At 41.2% G+C, this 21,340-nt stretch overlaps 5 protein-coding genes across 5 annotated transcripts; 2 read left to right on the plus strand and 3 right to left on the minus strand.

The window, feature by feature from the left end:
• Positions 1-5,581: 5,581 nt before the first annotated feature.
• Positions 5,582-6,985, plus strand: MELLADRAFT_63343 (uncharacterized protein; the record flags this gene model as incomplete). Its single annotated transcript, XM_007410170.1, has 2 exons — positions 5,582-5,904; positions 5,971-6,985. 2 exons carry the CDS (start codon positions 5,582-5,584, stop codon positions 6,983-6,985), a joined length of 1,338 nt encoding a protein of 445 aa, XP_007410232.1.
• Positions 6,986-9,045: 2,060 nt separating this feature from the next.
• MELLADRAFT_124012 (uncharacterized protein) lies at positions 9,046-11,035 on the minus strand (the record flags this gene model as incomplete). Its single annotated transcript, XM_007410272.1, has 6 exons — positions 9,046-9,632; positions 9,697-9,865; positions 9,950-10,224; positions 10,300-10,432; positions 10,548-10,622; positions 10,718-11,035. The coding sequence occupies 6 exons, from the start codon at positions 10,908-10,910 to the stop codon at positions 9,275-9,277; spliced, it is 1,203 nt and encodes a 400-aa protein (XP_007410334.1).
• Positions 11,036-12,803: 1,768 nt separating this feature from the next.
• MELLADRAFT_123435 (catabolite repressor protein) lies at positions 12,804-15,616 on the minus strand (the record flags this gene model as incomplete). Its single annotated transcript, XM_007410271.1, has 6 exons — positions 12,804-12,938; positions 13,001-13,237; positions 13,328-13,498; positions 13,620-13,743; positions 13,929-14,013; positions 14,122-15,616. 6 exons carry the CDS (start codon positions 15,614-15,616, stop codon positions 12,804-12,806), a joined length of 2,247 nt encoding a protein of 748 aa, XP_007410333.1.
• A 1,145-nt stretch (positions 15,617-16,761) lies between these two features.
• Positions 16,762-18,257, minus strand: MELLADRAFT_106693 (uncharacterized protein; the record flags this gene model as incomplete). The annotated part of the gene is made up of 4 exons (XM_007410270.1): positions 16,762-17,287; positions 17,601-17,617; positions 17,868-17,917; positions 18,116-18,257. 4 exons carry the CDS (start codon positions 18,255-18,257, stop codon positions 16,762-16,764), a joined length of 735 nt encoding a protein of 244 aa, XP_007410332.1.
• Positions 18,258-19,059: 802 nt separating this feature from the next.
• MELLADRAFT_106694 (uncharacterized protein) lies at positions 19,060-20,180 on the plus strand (the record flags this gene model as incomplete). The annotated part of the gene is made up of 3 exons (XM_007410171.1): positions 19,060-19,218; positions 19,753-20,130; positions 20,169-20,180. The coding sequence occupies 3 exons, from the start codon at positions 19,060-19,062 to the stop codon at positions 20,178-20,180; spliced, it is 549 nt and encodes a 182-aa protein (XP_007410233.1).
• Between the last annotated feature and the right edge of the window lie 1,160 nt (positions 20,181-21,340).

The following is a 21,340-nucleotide window of genomic DNA, read 5'->3' on the forward strand; positions in this document are numbered from 1 at the left end:
TTTTCAATGTTCTGCGAGAATAGGCATACACGTTCTTGTCCGTCAATTTGGTGACATACAGCGAACGAATCGGGCCCTATTTTACAAGGCCCGGTGCTAATGCTCTCAAAAAGAAAACCAGGTTTAGCACCATGTTGCACTTTTCAAAAAATAATCAATCATTCTCAAATTGCCTGTATATTTGGCAATAGCCCAGGTTTGGGGCTGGCCACTGTGGATGCTCTTAGTCAAGTTAAAAAAAGATCAGAATGTTCTCTTAACTCAGCCAGGTTGTGGGTGGGCCAAAGTGCAATTATTTGTCTTTCCTTGCACCTGGGCGCATTTTGCTTGGAAAAAATCGTGAATGCTATGAATTTTTTTTCATTTTATCAACACTTGTAGCTATCTATGCAGTCTATCACTGTCCACAGCAGTTTGTCATTCAATGGCGAGACAAGATGGAGAGAATTTCGATTGAAAGTGTTGATATCAAAGCAGGTACTTCTCATTGCTCAACCTATCCAAATCTGAATACAGCTTCAAAATTATCAATGGGTGTGTCTAGTTCCGGAAGAGAACCACTGCTCTCAAATTATTCCAGAACATCTGGTCCCCAAAAACAACGCTGAGACAGCAGCGCAGCATTTAGCTGCAGCGTAGAGATACCGTAACTCTAAGCGGTACCCTATCCGTTAACTTAACGGGGCCACTTAGAGCTACGTTGGCAGAGGCCTGTAACGGGGGTATTTTTTTCGAGTTACGTTAGCACCCGGGGCTAACGGGCACTATTATTTTGAGTTACGCATCAGCCACGTAACCCGTTACCGTAACACTGTTGCGCACATACTATACCTCATACCCCAACCAACGCAGGATGGATGTATTTCACCCTTCAAGAATGAAATCACCACCCAATCGACCAATTTGAGATCAAGCTTCCCCAAAGGAGAACGCCAAGGGGACTTTCCGCATACTCACGATGGATCTAATCCGATTCCTCAACTTCCAACTTCCATATGATTACATCATTTTTTTAACTGACTCTTGTCCAATTTTCCCCTTTCATCCCCATCTCCAAGTCCTACCTTCAAGTTCCTTCTTCATTATCACTCACAACCTTGATCCATCTATCGTATTCACCTCAGATCAATCATCAATTGATTTACCAATCATGATCAATCCAAATCGTCGTTTCTTCACTGGGTTTTTTGTTCAGATGTTCTATCTTTTAGTTTTCCAGCTATCGGTCATGCCAAGTTCAAGTCAGCAATCACAACTCAACTTTTCGTCAGTTCCAGCCACTCCTAGTCGGCCTCAAAGAACTCGCAACCGTGTTACGACGCCGGGCATGGTTGCAACCAATTCCGATAGCCGTCGCAGACTTTCGATTGATCTTGACGCCCCTCAACCAAGTGCAATCAAGCAGATCGTGATTGAAACGGACTGTTCCGACGATGATGAACCAGTTGTTAAACCTCCAGCAAGAAAGAAACAACGCAAGACGACCACGACCAAAACCGAAGATGATTCCAGTCAGGTTATCAAACGTCGAGCCAAAAAAAAACCAGAAAGACCAACATCACCACCGAAGACGAGGTATGCTACGATATGTTTATCTTCATCATAACCATTTAAACGTATTACTCATGCTATTGTTGAAGACATCTTCCATACAAGTCACCAAGGAAATCCTCCGAGCGGATTCAGATGAAGAAAACAACAACCTTCGCAAACGGAAGCATGTGGACATCGACGAGGAGGCAAAGACCGAATCACTTTTAGCGTACTTCGGAAAGCCATTTCACAGCAAACCGAATGATGTATGTATTTCCTTTAATTTCTTCTCATCCAGATTATTAACTAATCAAGTTATATTATTTGTGTTGGTAGGATAAGTCAAAACGACCATTAGCTTATCCGTGCTTATGGTGCTCCAGGGACAAGAACAACCCTGTTCGAATCAGTTACACCAACCCCACTGGCAACTTAAAAGCACATCGAGACGGTTCGACCCAGACTGGTCGGTCTTCGATTGGATGCCCTGGTCGACGCCAAGCTCGTGAGGCTGGACTTTCAGTACCTCCGTCGGTTGCCGATATTCGAGCTCAAGAAGAAGCCGAGCTGAAGAAGAGTGGTCCTATTGATTCTTTTGTGACTATAACCAAGGGTGCGAAGTTTGACAACCTTACCTTTAACCAAGGTATGTGTACTTGGCTTCTCCGCCAATCACTGCCTTGGTTAAGGCTTGCCGATCCATGGCTTCGTGCGTGTGTCCAATACTTGAGACCCGAAGCAAAACTTTACGGTCGACATTGGGCCGCGCAAGAGGCTAAACGACTCAACATGTCTCTGAAGACACAAGTCATAAACGAGCTGAAGGTGCGAATTTTATATTAACCTTGTTTTCTTTTTGACATTCTTCTTGTAAATTTGGCTAATTTGTTTGGATATTTTTATATTTCACAGAACTTAGAGTCTAAATTTTGTATGCAACACGATGTCTGGACTTCCAAAGGAAATCGACACGGTTTTATTTCGGCAACAGTCAATTACATCGATCCTACTTGGAAATATGTTACACGACACTTGACTCTCAAAGTCGTCGCTTGGGAACATCACGGAATATGGTTGGCCGAACCTTTGGCCAACGTGTTAATCAAGCATGACCTCGCTGGCAAGATAAGTAATTCTAATGTTATTTCTCTTCGACTGTGGTGCTGACATTGCTCTTGTGATTACTTGCTTAGCCAGACCACAGACTCAGGATCGAATAACAAGACAATGGCGCATGAAATGCACCGTCAATTCATGGACCATTGTGGTCTTGACTCGGAATACACTTGGAATCCAGACACGATGCACGCGTTCTGCTTCTGCCACAAGCTTGCGCTTGTGGTTGGAGCAGGACTTGGCGCGTTAGGTCTCAAAACACCACCTCCTCGCAAGATTAAGACAGCCTTTCGAGGTCGTTTCCCTACGGTGTCGACCACTCTAATCGAAGAGGACGAGCCAAGCCATCCTGATGATGGATTGGGACCGATATCAGAGGTGCCCGATGTTTCAACTGCGCCGGATGCTGAAGACGTTCCCTCCGACGTCAAACATGACGTTCAGGAACTGGATGAAGATACTATGGAGTTTGACCGATTGGGGGCAAGTGTAGCTGAGCCTGAAATTGACAACGAGGCCGATTGGGACGCGGCGGACAAAGACGATGAAACCATTCCCCTGCTCATTTTGGACGACACTGTGGCACCTACTCACCGTAGAGAGGCTAACAAGCTTCATTACATATTGGAAAAGGTAAAAGACCAATTTTCTCATGTGCTTTTGATTGGACCATCTTCTGATATGTCCAATCCAGCTCGACTTTGTAATTCGCAGGATTACTCGGTCATCCTCTTGGCGAAATGAATACACTCGAATTATGAAAGCGCGTGGGTTATCAATAGGCTCACTGATTGCTGGGTATGGTATTAGATGGAATATAAAGTACATCAGCCGACACAAAGCGTGGCTGGCTCGAGAAGTGAGTCATTGAATTTTCTCTTTTAACTGCCCAATATTTCACTTTCACTTATTTCGTTTGTTATTTCAAGATCATTGATCAGATCTTGAAGGAGGACCTTGCTCGTGTGCATTTGAAGACTCGACGACCACGCAAAAATGGAAAGCCACACGGCTATTTCCACGAGTTGTCAATCAGTCCCTCGGAATGGGCTTCGATCGAGGAGCTTAACTCGGAGTTGGAGGTCAGTTTGAGCTTATCAACAATTTCATAAGCTTACGATAATATTGACATATTATCTTTAGCCATTTTTGACCATCACTAAACAGATGGAAGGGAACATGCCCACCGGGGCCATGATGATTCCCAAATATGTCGAGCTCCAACGACGATTACAAGAGCGAGAGAAGAAATTATCAACAACTGACGCCCTTTATCCCATGATCGCGGCTATGATATCCAAACTGCAAGGTTACTTAAATGAAGCCCTCGCATGCAAAACTTCAGTGATGGCTACAATACTCCACCCAGCTTTTCGACTCAAGTTCTTTGAGAGGTTCTTTGAAAAGACATCATCAACATACATTCAAACTGAATTAACTTTCAACCGGTTATTCAAGGACTATCAGTTGCGATCAACACAAAAGAAACCAAGTAATGTCAAATCAGGCCAATCAGGTAACACCTCGAATGCCTCGTCTTCGGGTATTTTCAATCTGTATAGCGACGATGAGGAATCAATGGAGGATTTGGGCGATGACTCACAAGTGAAGGACTACTTTCGATCCGTTCTTCGAATGAAAGAGCCAGAATACGATTTGGGAAACCCAAACGAAGCTCTTCGATGGTGGTCGGTAAGTACTTTACTTCGTGGTCTTCATTTCGCTTGAAGAAGCTGTTCTCTGAATTTGAATCTCATTTCTATTTCAGGTCAACCATGCTCGTTTCCCAATCATAGCTCTGATGGCTCATGATTACCTTGCATCCTCTGGCTCATCGGCTGGGCCAGAGCACACATTCTCGGCGGCCGCCGATATATGTTCCTCAAATAGAGGAGGGCTTTCTCCAATAACCATTGAACGGTCTGTCTCAACCCACATGTGGCTGGTTGAGATGGTACCTCTTGGTGATGAGTTCAGCAAGGTCGTTGAGAATATCAGAGTTGAAGACTTCATGAGACAAAAGGTTTAATTTTCTAATTTTTATTTCTTTCTTTCATTGCTGTATCGTTTGGTGAACAAATTTGTTTCTTGATATTATCTAAATACATGAGGTAATCTAATCTATAATAGTACTTTTCCTCCATTTTATGTCTGCTTTAGCCAAGTTAGCGCGTTAACTAGCGTTAACGTAACTGGAATAGCTAAGCTATCAGTTCGCGATAGCTTCCTGAGTACCAAAAAGTTACGTTACGGGTGATAGCGTACCTCTGGGAGTTACGCTAGGCGTCCGGGGATATTTCCGATAACGGATAAAGCTACCCTACGCGTTACAGCCTTGGTAGCGCAGAGTTGCGCTGCTGTCTCAGCGTTGCCAAAAACCTCTCAGAAACAAGGAACCGTGCACAGGACGTGAGTGAGGTCATCAAAAGCCTGACCCAAAGCCATCTTGAGAGCATGTTGATGGCTTGCTTGTTGAGACATGAGGAAAGCTTGAAGGTCACAGCTGGCTTGGAGGAAACTTAAGCTTAGTTAAGCTTGAGGAAATTGCTGAACACACGAACGAGGGGAACGTTAACAGGGCTGAAAAAGATTGACTTTATACCTCAAATTTTATCTTTGTTTCGTTTCATCCACTGACGCTAGACTTTTAGAGCGTCTGATGCTTGCATTGCCGTCTACACTATCTTCGGTTCTTTGCTATTTTAGTCCCTTCAAAGTTTTATCTTCTTACACTTCAAATTTCATGTCTGCTTTGGCTTCCTGAAACAAAGTTGCTTACCACATGGGCTGGACATCGTGTTTTTCGCGGTTTCCACCGTTTCCGTGATTTCCACTTTACCTCGCGGTGGCTCCCACGCTCTTGAAAATCTGACCAACACTGAACGGCACTGCGGATCAGGCATCAACCAATTCGACCATCACTTCGGTCAACATGAAGCCAATTCAGACGACGGTCTTGATATTTAATTGGCCTATGCTACTATCAGCTATGGGCGTTTGGGATTTATCGGAATTATCTAACACGATAGGTCTTCCTGTTGCAACCACGGAGAGTCATGTTGGAGCATTGTCTCACTTGAGCAAACCCAAACCACATGACACTTCATCTCAACCTTCCGTTTCTTCACATATTTTGCCTGTTGCAGACGAACAGCCTTTGGAAACTCTCACAAACTCCTTCGATCATCTTGAAATCACGCAGCCCGTTTTCCCTAATTCAGAGGCATATCATGAGTCAGAGCGATTTTCCTACTTGTGAGTGTATCTGTCCAAGATTGATTGGATATGGAAATCTTTTTCTGATCGTCAGTTGGTTGATAGTGGTCTGCAAGGTTCCTCGAGTACATCCAACCCGCTGCTTCAGGATTCGACATCTGCTAGTCTTGTGAATGAAGAACCCCGAAAGCGCGCACCAGTTCCATTGTTGGAATCAGGACTACTCAAGCGCCCAGCCAACACTCATGAAGAATTTGAATATCAACCTTCCAGGAAAAAACTCCTTCGGGGTCCTACGTCATTTGACATTGGTCAAGTAGAAAAATATCCGCCATCCGTGTATACCGACTTTCATACCTCGGATTCATCAACTCGCCCGAATCAGCAACCCTCGACGTTACAATTCAAACCCCTTCCGAGTTCTGCACTCGACTCTGAAATGCATCATGATTTCAACCTCGAAGAACTGCGTTTTGAACCTAATATAGCTAATATTCCATTTGATATTGAAAATCAACAATCAACACTAGCCATTCAAAGATACTACGGGAAAGCTTGGCCTCAAGAAAAACAAAACAAGGAGAAATTGAGGAATAAACACTTTGAAGGAAATTTAGATCAGAAATTGGTACCAAATTCAAATCATCAATTGGATTCACCCAGAGCATTAATTGATAGAATTCAACGGGAATTTGAATCATCTTCGGATTCATTACCTATGAATGAAGTATTGGATAATTATTTAGACATTTTAACTATTTGCTCTGAAGTAATTTCCTCTAACGGTATACCTACAAACATGGAAAAAGATGTTCGTGATGGTTACAAATGGTTGAAGGAAGAATTCAAAAGAGGGCTACAAATCTCATATCAGAAACAGAGTGGGGGCTTCAAGAGTATTGTTCATAGAAGTTATTGGTTGGGTAATAGATCATATAAAACAAACTATGAAATTATGGCTGCCAAGTATGTATTAGAATTTATGCGTCAAGAACGAGATCACTGGATCGAGCATTTAACTCCTCGGATTGCTCGTGAGTTATTGGCCAGAACTTTATTGATCTCAGCAAAAAGGGTACGACCATTGAAATATAGTGGTGGACCGGGAAGAATATCATAAGCAAGCTTGACTTCTGATGATTGGTTCCGTAATGTTTTAAAAAGCTCTCGTAATCCATATAATTTAAATTGTTTAACATGAAGTCAATTCTTCAAAGTTAACAATACTTTGGAACCCTCCTGTCGAGATAAATGTTGAACAAAACCTTTTGAAGTAAGTTACTAAATGGTTGCCCCAGAAATAAACCAGAGCTTTTTCTCTTTATTTTTTTGACTCTTTACTGTGAGCATTTTTCCATTGATCATGATTCATAAATCTATTGGTGAAAAAGGTTTCATGCCAAGCAGATTGTTTGTCATCGGAGCTCAGCTTGACTTGAGCCCCAGAAAGGCACGCCCAACGTGTCTGCTGCATGGTTGATTACACAAAGAGCGCGCACGGATGCGCCCTTATGCTCAAGTCCTTTTCCTCCATAAACTTTCAATTCGAAAAACTGAACCATCACCACTCTCATTGGACTACGATTTCCTGTCTATTTCCGATCGCGACGCTCAACTTCCGAATTTAACGAGCTTGCTACTTTACCAACTAGAACCGGAACTTTTATCAATAAGGGCTCCTGGTCTGTCCACCAGATCATCCATGTGTCGGTCGCAACGATGAGCAAAGTGTCACCCATCAAGATTTCGGATCTAGAAAACTTGAAAAAAAACGATACGAACTTTTCAAGTCTGGAACATTAAGATAAATTTTATCCAGATCTTACGCCTGCTGCGATAAATTCTCATGTTATCTTCATGAGACGAATGACGGACGATGAAATCATGTCACCCGACCGGAATGTTTTGCGATACTCATTCACGATTCGTTAATACCTGATTCTCCGCGCATTGATACGAGCCTCGAGTATCGACTTGCTAGAGATGCTAGATACCAAAGTTACTTCGAACGAGGTGCAGAAGCCCTTAATTCCCGTGGACCTTCGAAATTCAAAAATCACAGCTTCAGATGCCATGGATTTTTGATCGAACGCGATCCGAAAATAACTGCGCCAACCTTCTGTGCTCGTCAATCTTGTAGCTACAATTCGCGTTCAGCTTGTAGAAACGATCTCCCCAATCTTCGGCAGGAAGCCGATTTAGAACTGGCCACTATTCTTTTGATCTTCAGTGCCACTTGATCAAACATTGGCTCATATGTAAATTGAATGTACAAAAGATGGTGTAGCCGCACGAAGGTCAGAACTGGTTGAACCGTGACGCCAGGTCTTGGAAGGTTGAAAGAACAGGTTAGTGCTTATACACTTCATGTTTTGTCTCATTAGATTCAATTTCCAGTTTTATCTATATTGTTCAAGGATCAAAAATAAAGAACCCAGATGAACATCATGATCCAAACTTATATTGGATGAAAGCAAAGGCAAAAGTCGGCATTGATTCACTCGACTATCATATTTTATCTCTTGATCTCTTTGGATTTATAAAGAAAGTCATACCTCTCTCACAAAAAAAGTTTTTCGACATTTCTTATCATCCCTCTTATTTCTCTTCATTCCTCTTCTGCGATCAATTTTTATGTTCGATTTTCTGGGACACAAGAAACTCAACAACTTTTTTTAGTTTGTTTGCAAGGATCTTGTTTTCTTTGAAAATTTGAAAAGATTAAACAAGAAAATATTGACCAAAGAAAAAGGAAAAAGAGATAAAGAGAAAGAAATGAAGAATTGCTATTTTTCGTTTACCTATGAGGGTATTGATTGATACAAAGATCCTAAAATAATTTTTATTCTTTTTTTCCATGTTTTTTCGATCGATTGATTTTTCTTTCTTTCAAAAAAGTGGAGAGAACAACCTTTGATTGAAATTGATTAAAATCATCATGAGGCTATGATTGAGAATACATTTCATTTTTTTTCCGAGTTTTACATATTTTGTTTCTTTGAGATTTGATAGCTGTTTAGTTTTTCTAAACTTTTTCTTACTAGAGATTTGATGGGTCATTGGATACTGATATTTGCTTGGAATTTCCTGTCAAATATACATCAGATCTAGAATGACGCGTGAAGACGGTGCATGTTGTAATGATGATGATTGATTTCAGAAACACAATGTCTTCTACTTGGATGTGGAACACTGATGAATGCAATAATGATTAGTCAAATTGAAAGATCGTTAACAGGTTACCAGAAAAACATTATGAATTTTAACAAGATTCAAAGAGGCAGGGTATCACAATCATAAGTCCAAGTCCTAATTCTGATCAAGAAGGAAGTTTTATCAAGAATAATTATTTTAAGAGTGAAAATAATCGAAGACTATCCCAGTATGAAATCAAGCAAGCGATCATCAATTAAGGTACAAGTGAGAAACCAATTACAATGAAATTGGCGAGAAATAAACTCAGGGTAATGGTATTTGAGAAAACTAAAGCTGCACCATCTGATTTTGCACTTGCGACTTGTCTATCAGTTGCTTCACCATTCGAAGAAGAAGTACTATTCAAAGTGTTGGAAGCACTAGGAGAATTCGTGATACCTGTGTTATTTGTGAGTGGAACAGTTTGACCGCCATTGGGGGTAGGTGTGGATATAGCTGATGGTTTTGGTGTTGCGGGAGCCACAGGTAATTCGTTGAATAATGTAGCTGGATCGTAAGATTGACAATCTGTTATAGTAGGGATTAAAGGTTTATATGGAATATCACTAAGTCTAATGAAATAAATCAGTTTATATATCATCAAATCTATTCAGTTTCATCAAGAACTCTACTCACTTAATTATTCCAGCAGATTCAGGTGGTTGAGGCCAAACTTTTTGTACTCCATTTTCTATGTAAACTCCTACTGGTAGTTGATTTTCACCTCTGCAGGCTTGAAAGGTACCTGCGATTGCCGTATAGTTTGCTGGCATATTATATTCACAACCGACTCGATCATAGATATCTGAAGTTCGGGTTGAAAAGTTCAATTATCAATCTTTATGTTCAACCACTCATGATCTCATACGAATTCAAAAAAGTTCCTTACGTTCACATAATCTAGCTGCGTCAGGTCCGGCTGGATCACAAGCTTTGAAACAAAATATATTTGATCCAATAAAACTCGACCATTCGATCACTTGTATCGGTTTACTACTCTGACCATTCTTTCCGAAAGCTGTTGAATAAACTAAACCTCCTAACGGATTTCCTCTGAGATCTGCACCATGTGGATCTAATTCTCCTCCTGCATCATCCGGCTTAATATTCAATGCTGTTTGATCGATTTGTCCTACTATTTGAATATATCCTGGGGTTCTGGTTCTACACGAAGGAATTTGAAAAAGTAAGTATCGGTATCTTGAAACCCGCCATTCTTGTTATTGATAGAGAACTTACAATTGGATCCCTTGGATCGCACCGGCTGGAATCATACGGGCTCCATATTTCTTCTTGGTACAATAAGCCACCGTTTCACCTTCGATATCTCCTACAACTGAATTTGGAGCTTGAGCTCCCCATAAACAAAACCGTAAAATTGAAAAAATGCCAGCGAAGAAACATGATGGGTGAAGAAGAATGTTCGGCTTCTGACGTCAGTATTGAGCCACCTGAATGGAGTTCGGGAATTGAGTAAGAAGACTTATCATCGATGGAGTCTAACCAAGCTGTTTGGCATCTAGAGTCTGGAGTTTGAGTAGTAGCATTACAAATATTGTAACCTATAGATTCCAGTTAAGAAGAAGACGAGAGTGGATTCAGTTGACTTATTGCATGCGAGTAACAATAGTAATATTAAAACAAGATGACGACGTACCATATTGAGTCCCTCTCACTCCGCTTCCAGTATCAGCTTGGTAAGGAAGGTTAGGCCAAGGAAATCGTTTACCAGCTAAAGGAACATCACCACCAGTGTTTTGACTTTGGGTGGAGGAAAGAGATAGAAGAAAGATTAGGTTGAAGATTGTAAAGATTTGAGACCCTTTAATAATAGCAGGTTGAGAGATCATCCTGTGGCACCGCAAGTGCTTCAATCAAATGGAAAGAAGTTCACAACAATTATAAATGTTCTACAGTTTTATATCTGACAAAGCTCAATTCGAAAACTTCCTGGAGCAGGTAAATATCTGAAGAGAATTGTAAGGAAAAAGAAATGATTGGATGTAAAGAAATTCTTCGTTCCGAGGAAAGAATCACTTGATCTCATATTTATATCACCATCTTTCTTGTTTTTCAAACTTAAACTCCACCCTGCGGCTAACTTGCTAACATTGCGCTGGAAGCGTGTGAGAAGCAACGAGGGAGTTTGGTTGAGTGTAAGTTCCTCGCTGCCCTCGAAGCGTGCGAGACGCGTCGCCGTCGTTCAACTTTGTTGAGTTGATCGATTCCTGTAAGTACTCGCGTGATCGCTTCAAGGAACGCAATCAAAGTCGAATCAAGAGAAATATATACCTCGGTGAAGGTCCGTAATACAACTGATCTATTATTGGGATGAATTGAAATATGTAACACTTCAGAACACTTGCCTAGTGTGGATTTTGAAAAGTGCAAGGCTCATTGGTACAGCTGTTTCGAAAACAAAACTGGTTGTCGTTGTTTTTTTCTTTTTTTTTTTCATATCCGCGGTCAATTTATTTGACCTGATTGGGCTAATTCTCCCAATCGGGAGCAAATATGTATCCAAATTCTATTCGCATGCACCTTGTCCAAGCCCCCATCTTGCCAGATCCACCTCACCACATCTCACGAAACAAAAACAACAAGAATGCCTCGATACAGCGCCGACATCAAAGTGCAGGCGATTACTTTATTGTCCGAAGGTATGAGTCGAGCAGCCGTCAAACGCCATCTGCGATCTGCAGTACATGTGGACACCCTCACCCAATGGCAAAAACTATACGAATCAACTCTAGCCGTGGTTCGCAGTGCATCAGAATATGAGAAACGTGGTCGTCCCCTCGTATTCTCAGATCAAGAACGTGAATTCATGGCCGACTTGATCTCTGTGGATAGGAAGAAATAGAGGTTGATGGTTGTGATGTTGGAAATGTGATTGGGCCAGTTTGGCTGAAACGTTGATAAGGAAAATGCCCCGGTGCATGTAGGATTGGTGCTTCTTGAGTCAAATCTTGAGCCGGGTGGAAGAAGCTTGAGGATGGACCGCTATAAGAACCACGAGACTGTTGAGCTGTGTTGAAATTAGTGGTTCTTTGATATGGGAGTGATTGATTGAAACTTTGAAAAGGCCGTGAATTCCGATCAGCAGGCATGTTGAGGATGGCTCAATTGTGTTGTAGACAAACGTGGCGCTGGCTTCAAGCTTGCAATGTGATTCAACAGGGTCCAACAGGATTGAACCTCATGCCACGTAATCAGCTGTCATCAGCCTTTTGCGCGGTTTTTCTGCTAGATTCAAAACCGCGGATATGAAAAAAAAAAAAAAAAACGACAACCAGTTTTGTTTTCGAAACAGCTGTATCATCGTCGGGTTCGATTTGTTTTCAGCTCTTTCTTTCGCTGCTTGGTCCGCTTTCTCGTTCAATGCTATTCCTTCATGCCCTGGCGTCCAGTAAAGAATGATTTTGTATTCTGGGTAATTATTTGATAAGCCTTACGCAGTTATCTTGCGAGATATGATAACAACAGCATTCACAAATTAAACCTTCGTGAATGGATTAAATTGAATCTTGGATCATAAGACTCTGAAACCGTACCAAACCAACTAACCATTCCTGAATCCTCACAAACACATATTTGATACAAGTATACCAAGCCAATTCTCAAAATTATTCAAAACACACAGACACACGCAGACGATTTTTCCTTCCTTCTCAAAAACAACAACTATATCCTACAACAACAATAGCTATGAAAAAATTATTACGTTTTTTTTTCTTGGTTCTTTACCTTCCTAATTTCCCACTTAATGATCTTTCAGGTCTACCAAACACTTTTAATTGTCCACTTCTAGAAACAGTCACTAATCTATCTCTCATAAACTTGATCTCACTCAAAGGATCCACACTCATTTCCTTTACCTAAAACAAAACCCCAGGCATGAGTCCCAATATATATAAATTGAAAGGGAGAAAACACTTACCATAACAGGTTGTAAAATTGACACTTCGTTCCTACCAGGAGATAAATGAAACATTCCAATGTCTTCATCTTGATTCGATTTACTACCTAATTCGTGATTTGAATTCAAATCGATTTGACCGATTCTTTTACGTTGTAGTGAAAGTGAAACAGTTGAAGTCATCGATTGTCTTCTACTGTTACTCGAATGTAGTTGTAATAATCTAGGTCTAGATAATGATGCACTTGATAAATCCCACTTGTGTGGAGAAAAAACAACAACAAATAAACTTTAATTAGTGTCTATATTTCAACTCAAAGGTATAAGGAAATCAAAAAGAAGACTAACAAAGATTAATTTACAATCATCTGAAACTGATGCAAATCTAGTCAATCGATCATCACTCATCCATGGATCATAAGCGATTCCAGTAACAAAAGATGCATGGCCTTGACATCTGGCTACAATCCTTTGATCTAATGGAGAATAAACCGTCACTAAATCATCTTGTCCTCCTGTCTAGGTTTTGGGGGCGTCGAATCCAAGTTTAAGTTTTTTTTTTTCAAAATTGATTCAGAAAGATCAGATCGAGAATCTAGAGTAAAGAGCAATGTAATTAAATAGACAGAATTTTGCTTACGAAGATTAATCGCCCATCTGATGACCAACAAACGCACAAGAGTGCTCCAAAGTAACTTACATACGTATCCAACAACCTTTTTTTACATAGACGAGGTTCGATCATCGAAGAGTCACCCATCAGCCTTAAATCAAGATCTTAAGTGAGAGCATTTCAAATAATAAGAATGTCTGAATCTATGCCGGAGAAGTGTTATGCAATTTCAAAATTGGAACAAAACAGAAAGGATACAAGAAATGTTTGTGCAAGAAGAACAAGTAGGTATAAAGAGTGGTTCACAGAGGGATAGGCAAAGATCTTGTCACATACCTCTCAGCATTGACATCAATGATCCTTAAACATCCGTCTTCACTTACTGCCGCACAAAGCCGAGAGTCAGGCGAGAAAGAAAGATCTAAGAAGATAAACCCGATTTTCTATGATGTGGTAAGAACATTGATCTAAAGACTCTTTCCCCCTGAAAAGAGGTACAGTTGAAGAGAGCGAAGGAAATTGAAATAACCTCTTATTGCCTTCCGTGATAATCGCCAATGTGAGATCGGATTCAACTTGTTACGTTTCTCAATTCCAATATTGTTCGGTAACTTACTAACTACCATCGGTTCTGCCCTACTATCAATTGGTAAAGTTGATTTCTCTAACCTAGGCCAAGGTTCGATCACAAACCCACTGAAGTCTTCTCGATCTTTATCCCAGCTAATCACTGTACCATCCTCATGACTTGAAACAAAGCTACTAGAAAAATAATTAGACCCTCTAGTTAACCAAACCACTTTACTCACACTTGAACTTGATACACATCCACCTTTATTCAAACGAGTATATCTTGCACAAAACGGATCAAAGTAAATTAAATCACCACTAGCAAATCCAATGATCACATCAAGTGTTCCAGCTGAAGCAGTTGATTGATTGATTGCAACACAAGTTGGAAAACTTTGAAATGCTAATTTAGCTAACTCAATCGGTCTACCGGCTACAAGGTGAGTCCAAATTAAAGTTTTATTCCATGTATAAAATGCGAATGTACGTTCTTCGGATTCTGGGTTATCTGTATTGGAAGATCCATAGAGTGCTTTGAGGACGGATTGAGAGAGTGGAAGTCCTTCGGAAGATTTGATAAAAGTCGAATTAGAGCCTTTGAATGCAGCTCGAGGTCTGGGTGAGATTTGAACTAGACTATTAGGACTGAGTGGGCTTGAGGAGTGGGTACCGGTCGGATTACTTGAGAGTGAGGAAAGTGTTGAACCAAAGTTGATCGCTCTTGTCTTAGCACTCATTGGAGACAATGTACTACGACTAGGTGGGGCCGTATGAGTTTCTACAATTCCGCCGAGCTGATTTGTAGGCATATGCGTGCTTGGGGGATTCAGGTTACCAACCGAGCTTTGTAGGGATGACGGATCATCTGAAGAGTGGATTGAATCTGCTTGATCGATTAGAGTAGGTTCAGAAATCGTAGGTTCGACTGAAGCAGGGTCCCTTGATCGACCATATTTCGTTCCACTGAGAAAAGCAGGATGTAAGAAAAGATTAGGTGCTTGTGAAGACGAAAACTTGATGACGATAGTATCAATTGCAGATGGATATGCTGGTGGTGCAACTGAAGGATTGATACCATCAGCATTGGCAGGTACACCTGGAATAGCAGGAATGTAAACGGGAGGTATGACCGGAGTTGATCCAGATAAAGTAGAAGCTGAAGCTCCATTCACATTCGTAGAAGGATTTGTGCCAGGGTTTTGATTGTTATTGAGATTTCCAGATGTGCTGGTAGAAGCCGGAAGTGCGTTGGCAGTTGCATTGAGTCCTAAATTGATGATATTATTTGAAGAACCAGATGGTAAGATTGAATTTATATTAGAGTCAGTCAAAGCCCTTTGGACGTTAAGCTCTACTAAGACTGAATAAGGTCCTTCTGGAGCCAAGAAGGCAGCTGGCATCGCTAGATTGTTTCGATTGGGCTCAGCATTGGCCATTGAAGCGGTGGAAATCATTTGATGTAGATTTCAAAGATATTCAACACATTCGAATCAGACTTGAAGGAGATATGTTCCAAGTTGTAGATTTGTTGTGGTGAGTTATTGAGTCGTTGGATGATGGTAAATAGGAAACTCATGAATTGATCAAGTTGAAGAATTGGAGAAGGTCTGCTGAGGTAACCTGGGAATTTATTCGGCAAATATCACAATTCCCCTGGCCCCGACTATAAAACACCCCAGGGCCCACGAAGCCAATCTCATAAAACCCGACGTCATGATGACGCAGGGCCTGCAAAAAGTTTGCATTGTGACTTCAACTTCACAAGACTCAGAGGCTTGAAAAAAATTATTGACAGCTTTGAAGAGTGTGATAAAAATTAAACTTTAAGATGGATTGCACTTGATCATAATGGGAAGCTGCACACATAGGTATATTCTTCCAGCTTTACTTGCAAACTACAAATAAGCTCAGATACCCTGATTTCCAACTCCGTCCCTTTTGCTTCATTGGAAAGAATTTGAGTAAAAAGAAAGGGAAGGGTGAGTTTCTTTGTAGCTTGGTTCATAAATGAGAAAATGAACTCCCTTGGGCGCATTTGACAAACTGGCTTAAAGATTTCTGCTAGTTGATCATCATTAGTTTATGTACAAATATGAACATCTCTACCATTGAAGGGACTTGAGATTTCTACCATATTAACAAAAATGTCGCACCATTTTGGTTGTTAATCTGTATGGCATGATGGAAAGAGGATAGCGTATAATATTTACTTTGTGTTTGAATATCATAGCCTTAGGAGTGCAACTCAAACAAAAAGGCTAAACATAACTGATGTACTATCATACATCATATAGAGCTTTTAATATCTATCTTCCTTGCCTATTTGCAAAAAGGAAAGCTTCTAATATATGCAAGTCTATTGAAAATGATGAAGCAATATGAAGATTGGCTGGAGAAGAACTCCACAAAGGTCATCTTTATCATATTTAAGTATAGTTGGACATCAGAGGGAGACCAAGTTCCGACATCTAAAAGTCAAATTCAAAGCACAAAAATTTGTAATCAGTATTGAAAATGTAGGGTTTGAAAAACATCATGTAAGCCAGAGCCACCAACCTTACATTGTAAGATTTCCACACCATCAAAACCCCTCGTGATATTAAAATCTACTTGACGTCTCGCTATTCGATAGCCAACTCAAAATTCTTGATGTCAAGCTACAATTTTCTTGCTCGTACGCAATAATGTCTTGCTCGTATGGCATAGCGGGGGGAGAAGATGGAACCCTATATTGATGCTCCTCCTTATGAAAACAGGTGTCTGGATAATCAGTCTGGTATTGATGTTGCTCCTTATTGATTGAGCTGTCTAGATGATTGATCTCTGTAGGTTGAACCACACCAGTAGATGAGTTTGGGGCATGTGGATAGCCATGTTGAGAGCCAGTACTGAAGATCAGATGCTGCTTGTTTTTGGCGATGCGAGGGCCTCTTTTGCGTTGTTGATTCCAATTTGGTTTCTTCTGGTTCTGATTGGCACTGGACAACCTTCCACAAACTCCAGTCTCTGTGTGCTGCTGACGGCGGGAGCTTCGAGCGACTCGCTTTCTCGGAGGAGAAACCTGTGTCCAATGGTCCCATCCTATCACTCTCTTGCTGTCTTTGGTTGATAAAGGTACGTCTACGCTGTCCGAAAAGCCATTGCAATCATCATGAATCCTCATGATGAGCGGATCAAATGGTAAAGGGTGATGTGGATGAGGCAAAAGATCAGACGACCAACCCCAGAACTCAGTCTGATAGCTTTTGAATTGGATTTCGGCCGATCAAAGACTAAAGCCGTCATATCCCGCGATCATGATTCCTTGCTCCATCATGCCGTACTTCTGTAGTCGAATGAGACATTTTATGACATTCAATCTTTAAAAAAAAACTATAACTGAAGGAATTTTTCAAGGGTCAAGGGGAAAAAGAGAAACTTAATCAGAGATTTACTCACTCTGCGACTTTTCCTGACTTCAAGTCACGTCAGAATTAGTGCTTCAAGGCTATTTAAATCGGCACGGGAACGTATCTTACTTAAAATCCGGTATTCCGCAGGTGCGTACTGAGGGTGAATCGAGATTGCGATTGGATTTTTTGGTGTTATGAACTCGTCACAGATACCCGGAAGGAAAGTATCTATAATTGATGTTAAATATGTCACACAGAGGTATGTACCGAGTTGTATTCGGAAAAGATAGGAAACAATGAATCAACGGCTCACGTTACTTGAGAAAAGTTGACTGCGACCGAATTTTTGATCGTCTCCACCATCTAATGGATCGAAAACGAAGCATCAGATCAGTGACAAAATCGTTAACAAGCAATATTGAACTTACATCGCTACAGGAAAGATAAGAGAGCTCTCGACGGAGAAAGAGGGACTGATAGGTTGAGCCTAGATTTTTTGACGTGACGGTGAAACCAGCAAAATTCTCGGCATGTTTTGCATTGCCCGTGTTGAGGGCTCACCGCTTCTCATAATCAGACATATGTTGTAGCTTTGATTCTTTCTAGAGACTTTGTCAAACTCGAAGCAACATAGTTTCCAAAGACAAATCATTTCCTGAGAAATATATGGATAATTGGCACTAAGCCAATGTTCAAAGTACATGTTGAATGAGAGATGTTGAATGAGAGAATCCAAAAGTTTCATCAGTTTTATTGACCCACAGTTGGAGTTTGAGCTGAGGATTTTCCAAAGATTTCTTGAATTCAAAGTGAGCTAACGCTATAAACGTCGAGGATGATTGAAGGTTGAAAAACCAAAGCCACTTTTCTTCCTTGGGATATAAATAAGCAACATATATATTTTGACTAGTTAGCCCAAGCATTGAGGTGCATTCTGACAAAGTGATCGTTTTTTGGTTATGTTTTGGGACGTTGGATATGCGGATTTGTGTTAAACATAGATGCAACATAAAATGCAAACAAAACGACAACAACGCAGTTCGGATAAAAAGAAGCAAGTTGTCTGATTATGCTTTAAATCGGTTTCGGTCCTAGCTTGTTATTGTTGACCACTCATCGACGAATCAAATAAACGCTCAATGCTTAGTACTATGTATCTATTGCTGGAGTCTAAGGATAATCGAAATGGATTTGAACTTCAAGAAGACGGTGATTGGCAGCACAAGTAAGCTTAACATAAGCCCCTCTTCCGACGCGGCCACGTCCGCTCTCGAAGAGGGGCTTAGGGCATACACCCCGAGCTTGGCCTGAGACCAGCAGGAATTTCGAGCACTTTTGCTTGAAATCCCTTTGTGAGGGCTTTAAACATCGTAAAAGGTTGCATGAAATTCAGGAGTGCCTCTGCTGAGCCTTCTACACAAGCACGTGTCACTTCCAGCACCACTTCCCTTGAGTGAAGTCGCTCCAAGGAGCTCTTGTAAATGTGGGCCTCACTACGACTTAATATGTCAGACCCGCGTTGCAAGAAAATTTCATCTAATTCGAGTTTCAAAACTTTTGAGCATCCTAACATAAAATTAAGTACCCACAAATGCGCGCCTAATTGCGCATGGTGCGTGGCCGCCGCTCGGTCGCCCATCCCACGCAAAGCTGAGCTAGAAATGGTCTGCATGAAAATTTTTGATCATTAGGTTTCCAGTGAGAATCCGAAGAAATGCCTGAACAGGTGTGATCAATGAGTGTGCAAGCAATTTTTTAAAGTTGCAGTCATTTAACTTTATTTAGCCATTTCCCAACCTTTGATCATCCCCACACAAACTTTGATCATCTCAACACCAAAGCCTGGATAAACATGAAGCAAAGAGAGTGCAGTATTCAGTCTCGGCCTTACATAACCCGCATGACAGTCTCAATATGTCAAACTCTAGAGGACCACAAACCACGAATATATCCAAAGGAGTTTGTGCATGCTTTTTTGTCCGCAAACGACCCTGTGCTAAATGTGAAGCGTCGTCTTTGGGCAAACAAAGGATCAAAGTCAACATTGGACATTGTCCGCGATATCAAGGACCTACTCAATTCCTCGGGTGCCAATGGCAGAATGATTTGGAGGCAATTCATCCTGGACGAGGTAACTACAGTTTGGGTTAATAAACACTGCATTTATATGCTGACAAATTGGAACACACGTACGGAAGGCTCAATTCTATGTGGATTCCGAGAACCTACCTGTGGGTGAATATCCTGGTGGTTCGTTCTACAAGGCAGATGCCATTTCCCTAAATTTTTTTGAGGAAGATCAGATGGTGAAACGTGCAACACAGGTGAAGGAAAGCATGGATTTCTTACATACCTTAATCGAATCAAAGCTATTGGGCTCGGCGACTAACACTGACAGAGGATTGATTTTGAGAGCTGGAGAGAATACTGGGAACGATGACTCTGACGACGAAACCAAAGGACCTCAAGCTGAAGAAGGCGCCGAGGATGATCTTGATATTATCAATCATCGAGAGGGCGTTTTGTATGCAAAAAAGCATAATCATCAAGATAAACTAAAAACTCGTGCTCGCCTAGTGAGTACTGAGTGATTTTGTTTGATAATATGGTCCAGATGATTGACTAAATCTCCCAGATTGCCGGTACCACTTGTGCTATGGTTGCTTTTGCAAAAAATCGGCGACAAAACGGGCTTCAACTGCATAACGCATTGACTTTCTTAGCGGTGGGGGTATCCGAACGTATGAACTCTTATTTGCACACAATTGGCCTATGTAGCTCACGAGATACAGCAACAAAAGCATTGAGGAGATTACGAGACATTAATGAGGCCAAACTGAAGCGTGTAATGAGGAAAAATCATACCTTTCCTCCGATGATCTGTTTCGACAATATTGACCTACTGAGACGTTTGTCAAAGGCACGGGTGGATGGAAACCAATGGATTTTTCGAGGGACATATGGCTATGTCCATGTGATCCCACCTCACTTAGCCCAAACGATGGATCCATTGTCTGAAAGCTGTAACTTGAAGAAATTCCTTGCTTACCACGACACAGCACAAGAAAAACCTGTTCGGTTATGGACATTCTTGCCAACCGTTCAAGAACAGCTCACTTGGAAAGCTTCACTTAAATCACAGCTGACAAAGTGTTTATATAAATACATCATTGGCGACGGTCCACGCCCTTCAACCAAACTCCCTTCAAAGCCACCACCGATCGAAGAAATCCCTCGATACAATCCGGAGATTTATATGCTAAAGATGCTTGATTGTTCAGAAAACTCGGCCGAAGGAATTAGTCATGTTTTTGACGGTATTTTGCAACAGACCGGTGTAGCACGTGAATTAAGTGCTAGTCGTATTCAGGTGGTTAATGGTGATGTGGCCACTTGTCAAGCGATTGAAAGTTTGAGAAAGAAGCTCTTCCCAGCGGGTTCCGATGTCGATACCGGTCAAAATCTGATTACAATCTTTGGCGCTTCTCATACTCTGTGGAATGTTGCACAAGCAATCCTTTGCGAGCACTGGGGTACTCCTGGTGTGAAGAATGATACTGGGGCCTGGCGATGGTGGCAGTCATTAGGAGGCTCAATACGTAAACCACCTGCGAAAATGGATTTTAACCAGGTCCTACAAGCGATTCATCAGATACACATGGCTACCCTCACTTTCTGTTTGTGCAGCCCGTCATAGCCTTACAGTCTGACAGCTGCACTGCCGTCTGGGGAGGCCTTGAGTCCCCCTTTTTTTTTTTTTTTTTTTTTTTTTTTTTTTTTTTCCTT

The sequence above is a fragment of the Melampsora larici-populina genome, assembly GCF_000204055.1.
Source record: "Melampsora larici-populina 98AG31 unplaced genomic scaffold MELLAscaffold_19, whole genome shotgun sequence".
Taxonomy (NCBI): Eukaryota; Fungi; Basidiomycota; class Pucciniomycetes; order Pucciniales; family Melampsoraceae; genus Melampsora; species Melampsora laricis-populina.